Here is a 20,101-nt window from a genome sequence, read left to right on the forward strand (position 1 = left end):
ACACTTATTCCCTTTCTGGGTCTAGGAATAGCCAAGGAAGATGCACTTAATGGATCGTGCATCTAACTTGTCCTTCCCGAGGCCCAGATTATGGACGAAGCAGACACACCCAAAAACCCGAGGAGAAAGAGGAAACAGAGACAAGGTGGGAAACAAGGTAGTGAATGGGCAATGACCATCAAGGATAGACGTGGGCATTCGATTAATCAAGAAGCAAGAAGTAAGCACCACATCACTCCAAAAGGGTTTGTGAACATTCATGTGATGCATGAGGGATCGAGCTGTTTCCAAAAGATGACGATTCTTTCTCTCAGCCACCCCATTTTGTTGTGGGGTGTAGGTGCATGAGGTCTGATGTATAATGCCATGTTGGTCCATGTATTCTTGAAATGATGAAGATAAATATTCACGACCATTATCAGAATGAAAAATTTTAATGTGAACACCAAATTAGTTGTGAATCTCAGCATAAAATTTTTTGAAGATGGTAAACAGTTCACTCATTTCTTTCATTAAATAGAGCCACATCATCTTTGAAAAATCATCAACAAAAATATCTATATCCATTGTATGACATCACTTTATAAGGATCCCAAACATCTGAATGAACCTAAGAAAAAGGACTCGACACATTGTTATCAACCCCAGGATTAAAGGGAACACAATGATGTTTCCCCAATTGACATGACTCACAATCTAAAATAGAAAGTTGACTCAACGAAGGAACCAAAAATTTCAAAACTTTTAGCGAAGGATGACCAAATCGACAGTGCCACTGGAGAGGAGAGAGAGATGACTGGAGAGCTGTTGATGTTCTTCCACCACTGTCAAGATAATACAATCCATCGGTTTCATGCCCTCTACCAATCTTCATCCTTGTCTTGAGATCTTGAAAAACACACATAGAAGGGTAAAAAGTAATAGAGCAATTGAGTGACTTGGTCAACTTACTAACAAACATAAGGTTAAACGGAAATTTAGGGACATACAAAACTGAGGATAAAGATAAGGGGGTCAAGTTAACATTGCCAGCACCACAAATCGAGGATGTGGAACCATTAACAAGGGTAACGGATTGTGATGTTGAGCAATGAGAGTGGGAAGAAAACACACTTGAGTTCCAGTCATGTGATTGGAGGCTCCAGAGTCAATAATCCAGGGATTGGGTGTGGATGCCAAACAAGCGATACCTGAGTGTGCGAAAGTAGCTGTGTTCTGCTGAGATGTGGATTGGACAAACCTCTCATACTCATCACGGGGAACACTCACCATCTCCTTCCTGGGAACATCTGTGGATGTAGGAGGCATCTGATCAGCTGAACGATTCTCTTGTCTGAAACTGGTGTCACTAGTCAGGGCTTGATTGGCCCAAGTTGAGGGTGGACCATGCAAGTCATAGAAATAATTAATGGTATGTCCATCCATACCACAATGAGTATATCTCCTCGGACCCGAGCCACGTCCTCTACCACGGGCTCCCCCTGAATCTCTACCTCCAATACGACCACCACCACGGTTATATGTAGGTCCACCACCACCACTCCGGCCATATATCGGACCATTGCTATCACCACGGCCAGACTGAGCTCCTCGAGCTCCACCTCTAACACCACGACCCCTTGACACTGCAAAGGCTGATCTATCAAAAACATTAGAGTTCTCAGTAGATCCAATGGAACTCCTCCGAAGTCGAGCAAACACCTCTTCTAAGGAAGGGAGAGCTGACCCTCCTAGTATCTGAGCCTGCACTGGTTCATACTCAGATTTCAGCCCCACCAAAAATCGAGTCACATCGAGCTGTTCTTTCTGTTGTTGCTGAATTTTGACATCAGAAGTGAGGGGGTGATAAACATTCAACTCATTACGAATTTTTCTCATACTAGCATAGTACTCCTCAGTACTCTGATTGCCCTGTTGCAGATTAAAGTATTCCTGATACAACTGATATACTCTGGTTGTATTGTCTTGACTAGAATACAACTTCTTAGCATGGTCCCACACATCTTTGGTAGTGTCAAGAAACATGAAATTTACACTAATCTTGGGTTCCATATTGTTCCATAACCACGTGATAATTTGTGCATCCTCTTGTTCCCAGTCTTCATACTCATGAGAATCAGTCGAGGGTTTGTCCTCCCTTATGTGTTTCACCTTCTTCTTTGCCTTCAGAAAAACTTCTACACATTTAGCCCAAGGTACATAATTCTCTTCATTCAGTTTAATGGAGGTCATTTGAACATTCAGGTAGTCAGTAGGTATCATCACATTAGATTTGCTATCACTGTTATCTCCCATTGCTGAATTCTGTTATTACTGAATTCGACACACTGCACACTACTTGATCACACTAATCACACTGGTTTCAGCACTTGTTATTGCTGAAGGTTGCACTCTTTACACCACAAACCCTACCCTACGATCACCTGAAATCTCACCACTATATGAGAACCACTCCCCCTTCGTATCACCCAAAAAAACAGCGTAAACCCTAGCACACTACAGTCTGAAATCCCATCATACAATCTAAAACATACTTCCTATTTGATTCATAACAAAAATATGCATAGAAATCTCTTACCTCATCACCCGAAAAACAAACCACACAAGAAAATCAGACCACACAAGACACCCACTGCACCACACGAATCAGCCCTCTTCTCTTCATTGATTAGGGGAGGGCTTCTTAGAAACCACAGCAACTGACCATGAACAACACAATTGGAGGCATAGAAACCTCCAAAGGAAGAGGGCGACCACTCCTTTTCAGCCCTTTCCCTTATCTCCAATTGATGGCAGAGAAATCAAGAGAAAACCCTAGATTGAGTGCGCAGAAAACAGAAATCTGGACAGATCCGAGTTGCTTAGTTGAGCTCTGATACCATATTATGGTTTGGCCTGCCTTTGAGTTTTGTTAGTCTGATAACAACCAAGAAGAGAGAAGAAGAAAGAAGAAAGAAAGAGAGAGAGAATGGAGGAGAAAAGGAGAGAAGAAAAGTTTGGTTCGAATAAGGGAAAAAATCACCTCTCCCATTCGGCCAGGCATGTTTTATATTACTAACATAATGGAAAAGACACATGTGCCCTTACTTAAGTGAGGGACACTAGTTCTAATATAATATTATAGACCAGCAACCTCAACATAAGTATAAAGACAGAAATACCCCTACACTAATAATATCCTATGCTGTTGGCGTGGTTAGCCAATATATGCATGAGCCTACGACGTCTCATATGCAGGCAGTTAATAGAATTTTAGCCTATCTGAAAGGTTGCCTAGTAAAGGGATGTTGTATTCCAACCACAACCATCTAACGATTGAGGCTTACACAGATGTAGATTGGGCAGGGTCCATTGATGATAGAAGATCTATATCTGGTTGTTGTGCATTAGTCAGAGGCAATGTTGTTTCATGGAGAAGTAAGAAACAATTTGTGGTTGTTCGTTTTAGTGCTGAGGTAGAATACAAGGCAATGGCTCATGGAGTGTTTGAACTACTCTAGTTGAAGACCTTATTGACTGAGATGGGCATCCAAGCGGATATCCTAATGAAACTATATTGTGACAATCAAGTAGTCATAAACATTGCCCACAATCCTGTTCAACATGGTCGTACAAAGCATGTTGAGGTGGACATACACTATTAGAGAAAAAAATTGCTAGTGGAGAGATTTTGCCTTTCTTTTGTAAGATTGGAAGACCAACTAGCCGATTGCCTCAATAAAGGTGTTCACCACGCAAAGTTTGCTAAGAACCTTGCCAAGCTGTCATGATTGACATATATGCTCAACTTGAGGGGGAGTGTTAAGAAAGTTTAGGCAAGGGTGTTTTTAGTCTTTACCTCTTCTCTTTGTACTCTTTTTGTGTTTGGGCCCAAGTAGGGGCCTCTTTGTAATTTCTTGTTTCAAAATATGAAGTGCCTTTTGAGGGTGTGAACAGTAACAACAATACACCACTCGACACATTCCTCTTCTTCTCCTGTCTCCCTTTCTTTCTCATACAAACCCTAGATTTACAACACTAGTTTCCAACTATATGTAATATTAACTGAACACTAACCAAATTTTTGGGTTAGTTTGCCCACGACCTACAAGTGTAATTTGAAGATTAAAGAAAAAGATGAGATATACAAGTCAATGTATATTGAACCAGTCATCAATCGATTTTCTCTATTCATGGTTTGAAGAAATAAGTTAAACAAATTATTTGAAATCTGCCTTATAAAAACACCATAACATGTCACCATTTTAATCTTGTATGAAGTTAATTTTGTTTGTATAGTTGTGTGTGGCTTGGTTTCTTAACAAGTTATTTCTTTTATTCCTCCATTTTCTTATTCCAGTGTGGTGGTGGATCCTTCCTCACTTGGTGAAGGGCTTCACTATTATGAACTCTATGGAATTGATTGCAAAGCACCATGGCGTGGTCCTCTATTCAGGGTGCCAATCACGATAACAAAGCCCGCCATTTTAAAAGCTCAGTCTCCACTGATTTCATTCTCAGGGATGCCATTTTTACCAGGTATTTATTTATTTATTTTTGCATATTTTCTTGATGCTATGTTCAAGTTATGTTTACCTCTTAACATGTTTTATAAGATTATAGATTTGCATCCCTGTTTTCTAGTTGAGAAATTAATAGTGCTGCATCATATGTCTTAAATGTTAGTGAGGTCTTCTATGCCAGCTGAGATGTATTATTGCTAGCATTTCAAAGAGATTGGTCATTATATTTATGTTTTGAGATGGTTATTTTACAAGTAATTTTTTCCTTCCTAGCTTACCTAATAATTAAATACTTTCGTTTTCTATTGGAAAGCATTTCATCGTCAAAGTTAAGTAATGTCTAATAGTACTTGTAGTTGGATATTTTCACAATTATTGACAGAATATCAAAGTAAGAGAGATAACATGTATCGGACATTGGTATTTGTTTTCTGCAGGGTATTTTTCTGTCATCTGGAGTTGTACTTTTTAACTACTAATTAGGAGCATACCCTGTTTATTAATAATGAGATGTGGCCAAGTCATACCCCTATAAAGTTTTGGGTTTTCATGTCTTTACTATCCAATTCTTTGATATTTTTTTAGGAATGTTGATAATTCTATCCAGATTATAAAGACAAATGGATATGGGTTTAAAGTGGAAATTAAAGTACGACAAATGTCTTTGGTGACCAGTCTCCTTATTAGTACTTTTTAACTACTAATTAGGAGCATACCCTGTTTATTAATAATGAGATGTGGCCAAGTGATACCCCTATAAAGTTTTGGGTTTTCATGTCTTTACTATCCAATTCTTTGATATTTTTTTTAGGAATGATAATTCTATCCAGATTATAAAGACAAATGGATATGGGTTTAAAGTGGAAATTAAAGTACGACAAATGTCTTTGGTGACCAGTCTGCCACCTTATATTTCATTTAACAATAGAAAAATTTGTACTAGAGGGGGGGGGTAGAAGCTTTTCTTGTCAAAAGGAATTAAGTTAAAAAGATGATCATTTCAATATATGAATTTAAAACAACCACAATGCAAGTGAAAACACACCAATTGACAAAATCCCAAGAAGATTGCAGGAAAAAAAGAGGCCTTTTGTTTTGTTTGATAATATGTTTTTGCTTCCTTTTGTTTTGTACAGTCACACTATACAGTCAATGTACTTTGGCTGCTGTATACTTCTTGGATAGTTGATTGATACAATATATTAATTCACCTTCTCAAAAAAAAAAAAAAAAAAGCACATTCATGCCTCAAAATAAGGACCTTTCCCTTGTCTTTTGTTCAGATCGACCTGATAGCTGCTTTTTAATGATTGTCTCCAATGAGATCTATGCTACCAAAACTTGCAAAATATCAAACATTTCTTGTAGAAAATCACGTGGAAAATGCATGCTTTTCAGGTCATGTGATGCATCTACAAGTTTGGTGTACAATCATGCACTTATCTGTATCACATGATCTATGTGATGGCACTTGAATTATGTTGTTAATTCTCATTACTCTTTTCCATACTAGCACAGTAACATTGAATATAAAGCATTGGCTTGTGCTGCAAGATTCAATGAATACTTATATTTTAGTTAACTACTTGTGTTGAGATGTTGGAAGTTTACTTCAACAATTTTTATGCTTATGGGTTACATTACTTAAATAGGTCATATTGAAAGGAGATTTATCGAGGTACCACCTGGTGCCAGTTGGGCTGAGGCAACTATGCGAACATCGGGGTTTGATACTGCTAGAAGATTTTTTGTTGATGCTGTTCAGGTACAGGATGTCAGAATGTTTTGAAATCTTCACATTTCTGGAAGTGCATCTCCTAACATTCTTGTAATGCAGATATCTCCTTTGAAGAGGCCTATTAAGTGGGAGAGCGTTGTAACGTTCTCGTCTCCTTCTTCCAAAAGTTTCACCTTTCCTGTGAAAGGTGGTCAGACAATGGAATTAGCCATTGCTCAGTTTTGGTCAAGTGGCATAGGAAGTCATGAAACCACTACTGTAGATTTTCAGGTATCATATTTTATTAATGGGGGATGTTTTCCTTTATGTTTTCTGTTTATATGAGGAGTTTTTGCCAGAACCATGGATCTAAAATGCTTCCTTTACATGTCCTATTTAACTTGACCTTTTCCCACAAATTTAATGTTGAAAAGAATAATATTTTTCTTGTCAATAATGGAATTTTCATTAATAAAATATGAAAATCAAGGTTTCTAATCTTCAGTTCTCCATGTGGAAGGATATCCAGCTACCATGACTCATCAAGAAAATGGTTAAAGTTAAGGAACAAATCACACCTTTTATTCATAATGTATGTGTATGCACCACAGTGAGTGTTTTATTCTGGAATGCTACGTGGGCCAGGATTCTTTTCGTGAGGGTAGGTTACGTCATGTTTTGCAATTTTAAAATTATTGATGCTTTGCCATGCATTAATAGAAGTTTCAGGGGCACTTCACTAATTTATCTAAGATGTTTGCAAAATCAGGGATTTGTGAAAATCACTAAAAACATGGAATTTGTTAATGAAACTTAAGGGGTTGTTAGAAGAAGTATGATTTACATTTAAGACTTAAATGCCCATAACAAACAACTCTGTATATCTAATAAGAGGAAGGCTAGGTGACTTAAATAGGTCTACTGATTACCTAAAACATCTAATTCATTATCATAAAAAAATATGTATTTTTTGTTACTGTATAATTTGATTGTATTGAGAATCCCCTTTTTCTAGTTGTCTGTCCATTTTTCTTGAAATATAGTGACTTGGTAACATAGTAAGTGAACCACATTGGAATAGTATGCCAATCATCCAATCCTTAAAGTCCCATTTTTTCTTTTAGGAAAAATTTCATGATCATTTTTGCAGAATATAGGAATGTTTTGACTATATTCTGAAACTTAGACCTTGAATATTTAATTTGTCAATCAGCGATATAGGGGTAAAATATTATTGTAATCTTTCATATAGTCCCCAAGTGAAATGTTGCCAAATCTTGCTAATATTGCAAACTATGGGCTACATGACCTCTCTTTACTACTTAACGTTCCATTAAAAATTGCATATTGCTTTGGTTTCTGATTGAAAAAAATACAGAAAAGAATAAATATTAAAAATAAATCATTTTGGAAATGGTTTTTTTTTGTGCCCAGTGACAGCTGCCTAGTTATTCTGGGACTGATTGAGCCCATCTTTTTCTTCTATTTTGAAGGCAACAAATGCCATAATCTTTTCTAAAGATTCAATGCAATGGGGTTATTTCTTTTCTGATTACCCCATTGAGCTTGGTGGTTCTATTTGTCCAGAGATGTTTTCCCTCCTTCAAGACAACCCATCTTCAATCATTTGCAATCTGTAAATCTGTGGTGTAACTGATCTGTAGTGGCTTTGTTGGGGTTGCGTTCAGTTGGTTGAACCTACCCTTTCTTGTATCGGTTATTTCATCCAATAAAATTACCGTATCTTTTTTTTCCAAAAAAAATCCTTGTTTTCAGAGAGCGGAGATTGACAGCGATTCTTATTTGATTGGATGTATGCTGGAGCTATGGGATGGGACTTTGGTCCTTGTAGCGTCATATTTGGAAAGCTCATACCTATGGTTCCAGGTTAACAACTCATTGACATGGATTCCAAGGTTGGCCAAATCTTTGATTTACAGTTTAGTTCGGAGTGGAGTTTGAAGATTTTGTTCTGGATCTGAAGCTCTTCTGTTTAGGGATGGATCTCATAGTCCAGTTCTTATCCTCACTGAATTTTTATTGGTGTCCTTGTTGTTTTGGCTTTACTATGGGTGAATGCTATGTTGTATGGATCCCTATCCTTGTAATTTATGATTTTATCACTTTGATCATTATTAGGATCTCTGTTATATATTTTAACAGTTCCTCATCCTCTTTACAGTAATTCAATAAACTTTGTGCAGCACCCCTGGCAAGTTCATCAGCCATCAAATTGGCAGATCATAGGCCCCATATCTTCACACCATCTTCTTAAAATCGTAGCAATTGCCATCTTCTAAAAATCTAAGGCCCACTTGAATCAGTTCCCTGCCATGGCACCACCCCATAACAGCCTAGGAGTGCTTCTTGAGATACTTACCAATCCTTGTACAAAGTGAAGGTCTATGGCCTTGGATCTGACCCAATTAATTCACCATAACATGGTATTAACTCACCTCATTGGTAATAAGGAGACAAACAGCTGGCTCATACTGGACGACTGAACCATTTGAATCACCAAATATTTGAGATGTTTATGTTAGAGTAGTTGGCATGTAGGTGTTGGCTTAAACCTGTATATGATGTAGTATTTTTATCTTTTAATGATATCTTATTTTATTTTTACTATAAAAAGCCCCACCCCTTGTACACCAATTGCCAGATTTCCTTTGTTGTATTAGCCCACAAGAAATTTCTGCTTATATGAGGTAGGGTATAATTACATAGCCAGGTCATCACCATGTTCTTTGTCTCAGGTTTCCCTCGTACACCAATTGCCATCTTGGCTGATTGTGACTATTCCAGATATTTTGTACCATCTAATTTAACAGCAGTGATGGTACTAGACCCTAAAGGTTCACTGGCACCTCCCTCACCCAGTCCAAGGTCACCATTAGATTTTTATTTAATTCCACTACCTTGCATAGCTTCTCAAATAGCTTAAAAACACCAATAAAAACAAGAATTTACCTCCAGGATCAGATCATCTTGGCTGATTGTGACTATTCCAGATAGTTTGTACCATCTAATTTAACAGCAGTGATGGTACTAGACCCTAAAGGTTCACTGGCACCTCCCTCACCCAGTCCAAGGTCACCATTCGATTTTTATTCAATTTCACCATCTTCTATAGCTTCTCAAATAGCTTAAAAATTCCAATAAAAACAAGAAATAACCTCCAGGATCGGATCGATCCCCTCTGGGCAGCCTAAGAATCCTTCTGAATACAAAAAAATTTCTTACTTGGAGAGATTTTTTCTTTCCTGGGAATTGATAGAAGCAAGAGAAAAGGCTTTCAATCTCACCGGGAGCCCCAGAGGATAGGGAGTGGATATCTGTTACTTCAAAGGGGGTATTGCTTGTACTGCAGGGCTCTTGGGGAGTTCTTGAAAAGTGGAACAAAGGGCTAGCTCTACTTTTCCTTGTAAAATTGATCTCTTTGTAATTTATCATGTAATCCTATATCAATTATCAAGAAGATTTTCAGTTATTGATCAGAAAAAAGAAAATTTGGTCAATTTTTTTAGAACGAAAATATTATGTATTTCGGTGATTTGGACTCTTTTTTTCTTCAACATGTGTTCTTAGGTTGGATTTCATGGGATTGATGTCAACACAGAGGAAATAGTACTTGATGGATCTGAAGCGCCAATAAGAATTGAAGCCAAGGCTCCCTTATCATCTGAGAAACTTGTTCCAGCTGCCACTTTAAACAAGGTAAAATAGACTTCAGTCTGTACAGGGTAACACGTTACTATCCTAGCTTGGTGCATCCATTTAATATTGTTTATATAGTTTTCTGCACCTTATCTCTTTTGTGCAGCTAGCAATTCCTTTTTGGTTGCTCCATTTTGCAGATAAGAGTTCCTTATCGACCTACTGAGGTTAAACTTAGTACCCTTCCTACAAACCGTGACAAGTTACCTTCTGGCAAACAGATTCTTGCATTAACATTAACGTGGGTTTGCTTCATACTGTGCTTCAGTTCCCATTCTTCTATGGCTGAAAATTATCTTTTATCCTTTTCTTAGAATATCTTGTCGGTTCTACAGTTACAAGTTCAAATTGGAGGATGGAGCTGAGATAAAGCCTCAAGTTCCATTACTTAACAATCGTATATATGATACAAAATTTGAGTCCCAGTTTTATATGATTTCAGATTCAAACAAGGTACGCGGCCATTGGAATGGCTTTATTATGGGTTATGTGTATATTCTTTCTTCTACCATTGATGTTCTCTTTATCTTCTATTTTCACTGTAATGTTTCTCCATCTTCACATTATTATTTGCTGTTCTATCTCTTCTGTGGAAAGAAGAATTCTACTATTGTTTAGGCACTTATTGGTACCATTTTTTGTCTTTTAATTTTTACATCTGTCCTTTTCGTTTGGCTCCAGAGATCAGAAAACTTCCTAGTGTACTTTCAAGATATAGAGGGAGTGGATTGGTCTAAGTTGTATTGAGTGGTCTGCCCCTATGACATAAAGCACTGGGTTATAGCTGATTTAGGGTGAAGAGGATGTTCTTTGTATATGGGGTGAGTCATTTTCCTCCTTTTGATGTCTTCTGAGTCATTTTCCCCTTCCTCTGATCTTTCTCTATTTTCTGGTTACTAACCGATCAGGACTATATTTGATAAAATGAGAAACAAGTACTATGGGGAACGAGGATCCCAATAAAAGGATTCAAATGGAGTAGTGGGAAAAGATTTAAGTGCTCATAGTTCAACGATGGATATGGCACTAAACAGAGAAGAATGGCAAAACAGGGTTCATGTTGATGACGAAATGAAGAAGTGTTTTAAGTCTCTCCCACGCCCTCCCTAGATAAAGAATCCTTCTGCAAACACTAACCACATTCCCACATTGGATATTCAAGAGATCTTTGCCTTCATTTTCCAGACTAGGATATCTATGATAAAAACTTTATCTACTGATCAATAAAATGATAAAAACTAACTCTTAATCCGATGCGGGAGCTGAAGAGTCAAAATTGGAATTTTATGAAATTCTGTATTTTTGGACAGTAGGGGTATTTTTGTCATTTTGCAATTTTGTGGGGTTCAATGATTGGGTTTAATATGTATAGTTATATTTGTTTATGTTTAAAATTTCAGAGTCATTGCATACGTAGGATTAGAGTTAAGTAGAAAATAACTTAAAGAAAAGAAAAGGTGGTCGAAAGCCACAACTAATTTTGGGAGAGGGCCATGGTTCTTGTGGAGGGCTCAGAGATGGTTGACTGGTTGAAAGAGTTTGTTTCTGATGCAGCAGCTAAAGGGAGGCAGCTAAAATGGAAAGAATATTTCTCAGAGACAGGTAGGAGGTATGTGATGGAAAGCAAGAGGAATGCAAAGGGTGCATTCATATCTCTCACTGAATAATGCTCCAAAGGAAGGAAGCAAATGGTTTGTTTCCCTCAAGGGAAAAAAATAGTCAAGGTTGGAAAGGGGTTGCTGGTGTACTAACATATTTCCTAAACAGAAGGAAACTGGAGAAGAAAGAGTTATGGAATTTGACAAAAGTGATCAAAGTCCGTTAGTTAGCATCCATATCCTGTGTAAGGAAGAGGAACCAAAAAAGAAATTCTTGGCCTTGGCTAACAACAGTAGGAATCCTTCCTTGGTAGCAGATGGGATTACAGGACAATGGGAAGAATGCTAGTGATTGAAGCTGAAAAGTTGGTGATAGATTGGTTGAAAGTTGCAGAATTATTTAAGTTCAAACTGGGGCTAAGGAGCACCTTTATTTTAACTCCGTTTGATCATGCTAAGGCAGTGCTGGGTCCTCTTGAAAACCAGGTAAATATTATAGCTTTATGTATTCAAGATGCTCTGGGGACCTTCTCAATTATTAAATGGTCTACATTTTCCAATTCAAAAATCTTCTCAGTTGAAGCTAATGTGACTGTTCGAGTGATTGGTTTGCCATTCCATCTTTGGAGTCAAGAGACAGCAAACTCAATTGCTTTGCTGTGTGGTGCTCGCCTTGATGTTGTATTTTGGGGAGACCTAAGAAGTACAGCCCTTCTACTGGGTGGAGTAAAACCAGATGATATACCGAGGAAGGTGACCATTGATGTTGATGGATTGTTTTTACCAGTCTGGTTAGCTTCCTCCATTGAATTTGCTCTTTGGAGGGAGGCTAGACAGGAGGAAGATGAAAAGGTTGAAAGTGGAGCTACGTGGCAGTTTGGAGTTGGTCAAATAGAAGAAACTGGGCAATTTCACCAAAATGGAAAGACAACCTTTAAGCAGTCCAAAAGATTTGGGTCAGGAGAATAGTAGAAAACGTGAGATACAAGGTAAGGGTATGACAACCAATAGGACATTTGCTCAGGTAGTAGCTTCTAGCGCCATGCAAAATAATTTGAATGTTTTAAATGAACTAAATACTGTAGGGGAGGGGAAGGGTCCGTTCGTAGTACGAGCTGAACCACAGAATGGGGGAGGTAAACCATCGGGTCAGGCTGGTGCCTCGTTAGAATCTGAAAATCTTGTTGTGGTTGAACCCATGGATAATGGGCTTTTGTTTTCAACTTTGCCTCCTGGGCCCAGTAGGCCCAAAACTAAGTTAAGTGGGCCAAAATTAAATGGTCCAGGGCTTAAGTTGGCGCGTGAGGACTTAAAGGTGCACATGACAGGGGGAGCATCTCAGGTAGACTAGAAACAAGGTCTACCATTGTCTTCCTCGAGCTCCTCCTTTCGCTTGAACAGCTCTGCAAAGGCATCCAGCTCCTTACATTGGATCCCATTGAAGAAGCTAGCTTGATCTTCACAGGATCGCCGTAATCCGAGGTGTGTGTATCACAGTAAGATACACGACTCAGATCTGGAAATGCCAACAAATGATGAAGAGTTTTCTGATTCAATTTCAGAATCTGGAGAAACCCTTAGTCTGGGAAGCATTGACCTTCAAAAACCAAAAGATGTCATGAGGGAAAGACTAGAGAGGTACCTTTCACTGCAGGGGGTGAAAAAGTCACGGTTGAACCTAGTCCACTTCAACAGCTGAATCACGAACTAGGAATGGGTCTGGTCTTGACTTCAACAGTTGATACCCAACATCTGGTCCCATTGCATTCACCTCTATTACCTTCAGGTAAGCCTGACCATTTGCTTTTAGATACTAATCTGGGTTTTATGCCTGTAACAGATATCTTGGAATCTCAACCAGAACAACCAAGTGGCAGCAGGGGAGTGATGAATGAGTGTGCTGGAATTCGAACTAAGATGGGGGATTCTTTAGTAGAAAAGAAACAAGAGGAACTGGAATGGATTTGGGAGCAGATTTCTACCCTGTTGGAGGACTATAAAGAGAAAGAGGAGATGGTAGTGGAGACCCCAAAAAAGCTAAATGAGATGCAAGCCCCAATAAATTGGTGCAGGAAACAGGAAATAAAGAGCCGTCTTGGAAGTCAGTCGGTAAGAAGGAAAAAGAAGAACTTTGAAGTAGAGAAACTAATTTGGACATTGAAGGGGATATTGTATTCAGTGGAAGAGGGGAAAGGAAAAAGGGCTCTAAATAAGGGGAAGATAGTGTCTTGGAGGGCATAGATCAAGAAGGTTAATGAAGATCATCAGATGGAATGCAAGAGGTTTGGACAGTTCTAGAAAAAGGAGACTGATTAAGGAGTTGCTTTGAAGAGAAAGGCTTGATATTGTGATCCTACAGGAGACCAAACTAGCTGAACTAGATAGGAGATGGGTTAGAGAGATTTGGAAAGTAAGAGGTGTGAGATGGTGTTCAACTCCCTCTTGGGGAGCTTTGGGGGTTATAGTAACTTTGGGAGGGAGGATTTCGTAAAACTAGTAGAGGAGCGGATAGGAAATTTCATTGTATCCCTAAAATTCGGGATGGTGGAAGATGGATTTACTTGGGTGTTAACAAATGTGTATGGGCCAAATAATTATACAGAGAAGAATGAGTTATAGGAAGAGCTTCATGGCATCCAAGGTTTATGGGAAGGCCTCTGGTGCTTGGGTGGGAGGGGACTTTAATGCAATAAGGTTCACAACTGAGTCAAATAATGCTTGATAGGCCATCACGACTAGTATGAGGAAGTTTAATGACTTCATTAACTCTTTTGAGTTACGAGAGCTACCTTTACTATAAGCTATCTTCACTTGGTCCATCTTCCAAGAAAACCCAACTTGTTCGAAGCTTGATAGAGTTCTTTTCATTGAGGGTTGGGAGAGCTACTGGAGAGGTTTGGTGGCTAAGGCTTTACCTAGGGTCACCTTTGACCATTGCCCCATAGAAGTAGGATAAGAACCGCCAGAAAATGGACCTAGACCCTTCAGGTTTGAGAATATGTGGTTAACACATCCAGAATTCATTTATAAGGTCGAGGAATGGTGGAGTGAAATGGAATGGGGTTAGATTCCACACAAAAAATTAAAAAGGTTAAGAGAGCCAAAATGAAAGAATGGAACAAGGATCAATTTGGAAGAGTGGATGTAGAAAAAGCTAGACTATTGACTCAGATTGAGAAGTTAGATGCAAAAGAGTACCAAAGGATGATGAATTCACATGATAGAGAATTGAGATTGAAATTGAAAAAGGAATTAGAAGAGGTTTTGTTGTGGGAGGAGATCTCGTGGAGACAAAAGTCTAGGCAGAAATGGATCATGGAAGGGGATGGAAGCACTGAATTTGTTCATGTTATGGTTAATGGGATAAGAAGGAAAAATTTGATACTTAAGCTTGAGGTTGATGGAGTTGATATATCCTCTCAATTGGAGATTGCTAGTAGGTTTGTGGCTCATTTCAAATCAATCTTTTAGAGACCTTTGGATAATCGGGTAAGAGTGGAGGATTGGCCAACTTTGAATGAGATGGACAGGGGATAGTTAGAAATAATGGTTGAGGAAGAGAATATTAAACAAGCTGTCTTTTCAATGGATAGGTCTAAGGCACTAGGACCAGATGGGTTTACAATGGCATTTTATCAACACTGCTGGGGCATAATCAAAGAAGATTTAATTGGAGCCACTAGAGAATTTGAGGAAAAACATATTATGAGTCCTGGAATCAATGCTAGTTTTCTAGCTCTAGTTCTTAAAAAGACTGATGCTGAACACCCCAAAGATTTTAGGCCAATTAGCTTGGTGGCTAGCATTTATAAGATTTTGGAATAGTACTCTCTAGGAGGATCAAAGTACTACTACTTTCTCTCATTAGCCAAGCAGAAGGAGCCTTTCTATAGGATAGACAAATTATAGATCAGATCCTCATTGAAAATGAGTGTGGAGGAGATGATGAGATATGGTAGAAAGGCTTTGTCTGCAAATTGGACTTGGAAAAGGCTTATGATCTAGTGGACTGGAGTTTTTTGTTGGAGGTGTTCAGAAGGCGTGGTTTTGGGAACAAATGGTGTAATTGGATAAGTGGATGTTTAAATTCTTGTCATTGCTCTGTCTTGGTTAATGGAGTGGTTAAGGATTTCTTTCCAGCCAATAGAGGCCTAAGACAAGGTGACCCACTTTCTCCAAAGCAGATGAGGACCTAATAAAGGGTCGGAGAATAGGTAAGAGAGGCATTTCAGTAACTCACCTTCAGTTTGCTAACAATATTGTTATTTTTTGTGAAGGGAATGATTTAAGCAAGGTGGACAACCTTGAGAGTTAACTTTGACAAAAGTTGCGTGGCTGGAGTAAACATGGAGAATTGGGAGGTAGAATCCATTGTAGGGTGTTTAGGTTGCGCCATCTCTTCTTGGCCTTTGACCTACCGAGGTCTTCCCTTAGGAGCCAACCCTAAAGAAAGTAGTTTCTAGGCCCCCATTGTGGGGAAATTCGACAAATGCTTGGCGGTCTGGAAAAAGGATTACATCTCAGTAGGGGGTAGGGTGACTTTGATTAGAGCCAGACTTGCCAACCTTCCAATCTATTTCCTTTTAGTCTTTAGGATTCCACCAAGGGAGGCTAAGAAACTAGAGAAGGTAATGAGGGATTTTTTGTGGGAACTAGGAGAGGTGAAAAAGGACCATATAGTTAGATGGGAGATAGTCAATAAACCTAAGTAAGAAGGAGGCCTGGGGATATGGAACATAATGCAGAAGAATGAAGCCTTCCTAGGGAAGTGGTTATGGAGATGGCCTCGGGAGAGAGAGGGATTATGACATGAGGTGGTGTCAAGTATTCATGGCTGCTCAGAAAATGGTTGGGATGCTGGGATATCTCATCGAGCTACCTTCACAACACCTTGGAAGGCTATACATGGTGTTCTCCCTCACTTCCTCAGGTTTATCAGTTATGATGCTTGCTCTGGTGATTTTATTCGGTTATGTGAGGATGTTTGGGTGGGTAATCAACCCCTCAAAGATCGGTTCCCTTCGCTCTACTCTCTCTTCCTTTACAAAAACGATCCAATTGCAAAGTATCTTCTGAACCCGTTTATTCCCTTGTCTTTAAATTGGGACTTTGGATTTCATAGGGGACTAAGGGATGGTGAGTTGACTTGTGTCACTGAGCTGCTTCATTTAGTTGAGTCAATTTGTTTGGACCCCACAACTTCTGATCAAAGAGTTTGGACTCCTCTTCCCAAAATGTACCTTTACTTGTGCTTCTTTTCTCAAATCCCTGAGTTCCAACCTTAGTCCCGAGTGTTCCCTATTAAAGAAGTTTGGGTGAGACATATTCCTCCAAAAATTGTTGCATTCTGCTGGGAAGTTTACTATGGGAAAATCAATACTTTGGAAAACTTGCAGACAAAGAGACCTTTTCTTTGTCTTTCCCCGAATTGGTGTTCCTTGTGTAAGGCCCAGAATGAGGAATGTTTCCATTTGCTGATTTCTTGTTCCTTTGCTACAGCCTTATGGAGTTGGAGCCCTAGTTTATTTGGATGTAGGTGGTCTCCGCCATCTGATGTGAGTTTGTTATTTAACCCACCTACTGTTGTGTGGCTCACAAGAAGAGTTAAGTTCATGTGAAAATTTGTTAGGGCAGCTACCTTATGGACTCTCTGGGAGGAAAGGAATGCAAGAGTCCTCTTAGAGAAGGAAAGAAGCTTGGATGAAGTGAAGGACTGTATTTGTTGATTTCTCTTTTGATGTTGTTAACAGGCTGTCCTTGCTTTGGTAAATTAATTAGGGAACTAAAGTTTTCTTTTTTTTTTTTCTTGAGAATATTCTATTTCTATCATTCTTCTCTTTGCTAACAGTTCACTGTCATCCTAGCCGTGACAGGGAAACTTAGCTTTTCTATTTTCTTGAGAACATTCTGTCATTTTTTTCTTCTTGAATAATAGTCCATAAAACCACAACTTCTAATGATCTCCAAATAATTTTTGCTATTTTGGGTGGGAGTTAGAACAATCTATATACACACAGATGAACAAAAACAAACTAAAACAATGTTATCCAGCTCAGCAACCTTCTCCATCTCCTCGACCCCTTATCTTTTTTTTTTTTTTTTTTAATTGAGTCCCTCTTCAAGTGCACTTCACGAGCATATCCTCCAAAGTCATTTTGTTGTAGTGAGTGTTTTTCCCCTTTTATTTGCTTTTCTCTTCTTTAGTTCGCGAATTGCTAGTGGCTGTAATATGGACACAAAACTTTAACACCATGCCTTGCAAGCTGCCAAAATGACAGAAAACCTACCTTCCCCTCTCCCATCTAAAGAGTCTTCTTCTTTATTCCTCCTAAAAAACAAAAGACCCACCTACGATAAATGACTGTAAATGTTACAGGGGGCCATTTCATGTAAAGTATTAGATTAGAGTAATTGTACTGATGAGTCCCATTCCAATGTCTATTAGTTGTGTGACACGAGAGACCAGTTAGTTGGGCCAAAGATGTGTGTGGTTTTGGAATTATGAATTAAAGAAGTACAAGACATGGAGAGTCTTTATGTCGTAATTGAAGGGAAAATTCTTATAGGCCGAGGGGTTGATGCAAAATTCTTATAGGCCATTAAAGCATCAAATACATATTGTACTAGAAATAGTCTCCAAAGGATGGAAAAAGTAAACTTTTTCTTTGAAAGTAGTAGGTATCCTTGCCTAAGAAAATTGGAGGGAAGAATGAAAATTCTTCCAAGGCAGTTCATGTGCCACTAGGAGGTTGCTGAAGGGAAAGGGCATGGATTTTAAACTCTATAAAGAATCAAAGTTGAAGTGGAACTATAGATCGTTTGTTCATGACTGCAGTTGAGTTAAACCCATGTTGTGGTGTATTATGGGCATGCATCATTTCATTGCAGGCCAAAATCCCACCAACTTAGTGTTTTTTGGTAGTTATATCATATATGATTATTATTTTTTTGGTACATAGTACACATTACAGGGGGATTAAGAAGTGGGGACAAAGAAAGGTGCATGTGAGATCCACCGACCTTACCATGGAGAGCGTACAATTACATGAGTTTGATCCTGTGCTTCCATATTCAATGGGACCTTGAGTGGCCATTGCAACTACTAGGCCATCGGCAAATTACCAACTTTGTTGGATGGTCCAAAATGAGAGGACCAAACAAAATGAATCTTAAATTAAATGGACAATAAAATTTTAAAATTAGGATTTGGGAATAATGTTATAATATAAATGAAATTATAATAATACTAAGACTTTAATATTTGAGTTCCATTTAATAATATTCCAAGTCCAATTAAATTTCATTTAGAAATAATTACATTAAAAACTTTAGTTAATTAGTAAAAAAATAGAACTATGTAATTTTGAGGTTAATTAATTGATAAAAATGCAAGTAGAATTAATATATGATTTTGATACACAGAAGAAATTGACCACTCTCAATAGGGGTGCAACTTGGATGGTTAGACCAACTTGATTTAAACCCAAAAACAGTGATTTAAAAGGCATGTGCTAGGTGTGCTTAGGCACATAGGTCATAGGTGAGTCACATTTTAGGGTATGCACCTCACCTAGGTCCTAGGCGCAACACTTTCAAAAGGCACGTACCTGGTGCCCAAGGTGTGTGCTGGTCTTTAGCCCAGGTGTGCGCCTTTTGAAAATTTGTTCATTTTTTCTGCTTTTTTTTGCTTCTCTACTTTTCATTTTAAATATGTTTTACATGTTATGTTTGTGTATTTTAATTTGAGATAATAGGTTTTTTTAAAACATTTATTTTAAAATTTAAGTTTATATTTTTAATCAATATTGTTTTTATATTTTACATTATTTAATTTTTTTTGGCATATTTTGAAATTTTAGCATTTTTTTTTTCACTTTGCTTCAAAAAGATGTGTGCGTCACCTCACACCTTGGGTGCAAAATGGCCGTTGTGCTTTTGAAACACTGCCCTCATTACTCACCTTACAAATAAAACACCTAAATGGTGAAAGGGATCATGTAGGTCTTTTTCTGCTGCACTTCAAGTGTTAATTTCCAAGTGAATCTCTCAAAAGAATAAAATAAAAATATATTTTTGTTAGGGGGTATGCAACCTAGCCAAATTGCTTTTATTGTAAAGTGGAAATATTAACACATGATGCAAAGTAGGCAATTTGAATTTAAGGACTATCTCTGTTCATTAATTTATGTGTTCGATGTCCAGTTTCTTTTTTTTTTTTTGACATTTTTTTCTTAGGTCTCATTATTGATTGGAAAAGAAAAAGAAAATCTACAACTGTGATTTAGTGATCTGAACTGTGGTCTTTTGCTGCATGGAGTACACTAATTTTTCAGGTAATATGTTTAAATAATGGTCATGTGGACAAAAGACCATCAACAGAACCTGTGAGAAGTGATTTGTTGCAAGTTGAAGGGGGTAGAACTTCTAGCTTAAAAGGGCTAGTGGTGCTGCGGTAGACCAAAATGGACGTGGGTAGAAGTAGTAAGAAATGATTTTAGCACCAATAATTTAATAATGGATATGACATTAAACATAATGGAATGGCGAAACAGGATTCTTCTAGCTGA

The 20,101-nt window shown here is 38.2% G+C and overlaps 1 protein-coding gene across 2 annotated transcripts in view; it reads left to right on the forward strand.

The window, feature by feature from the left end:
* The window catches only part of TPP2 (tripeptidyl peptidase ii), a 125,479-nt gene that overhangs the window by 62,968 nt on the left and 42,410 nt on the right, over window positions 1–20,101 (forward strand). For both annotated transcript variants that reach the window (XM_010257090.3, XM_088895601.1), the window contains exons 17-22: window positions 4,340–4,518; window positions 6,155–6,267; window positions 6,340–6,510; window positions 9,808–9,936; window positions 10,077–10,177; window positions 10,272–10,389. In XM_010257090.3, coding sequence (XP_010255392.1) covers window positions 4,340–4,518; window positions 6,155–6,267; window positions 6,340–6,510; window positions 9,808–9,936; window positions 10,077–10,177; window positions 10,272–10,389 — 811 coding nt within the window. The remainder of the gene's footprint in view (window positions 1–4,339; window positions 4,519–6,154; window positions 6,268–6,339; window positions 6,511–9,807; window positions 9,937–10,076; window positions 10,178–10,271; window positions 10,390–20,101) is intronic.

The sequence above is a fragment of the Nelumbo nucifera genome, chromosome 1, assembly GCF_055504915.1.
Source record: "Nelumbo nucifera cultivar China Antique chromosome 1, China Antique-T2T, whole genome shotgun sequence".
NCBI lineage: Eukaryota > Viridiplantae > Streptophyta > Magnoliopsida > Proteales > Nelumbonaceae > Nelumbo > Nelumbo nucifera.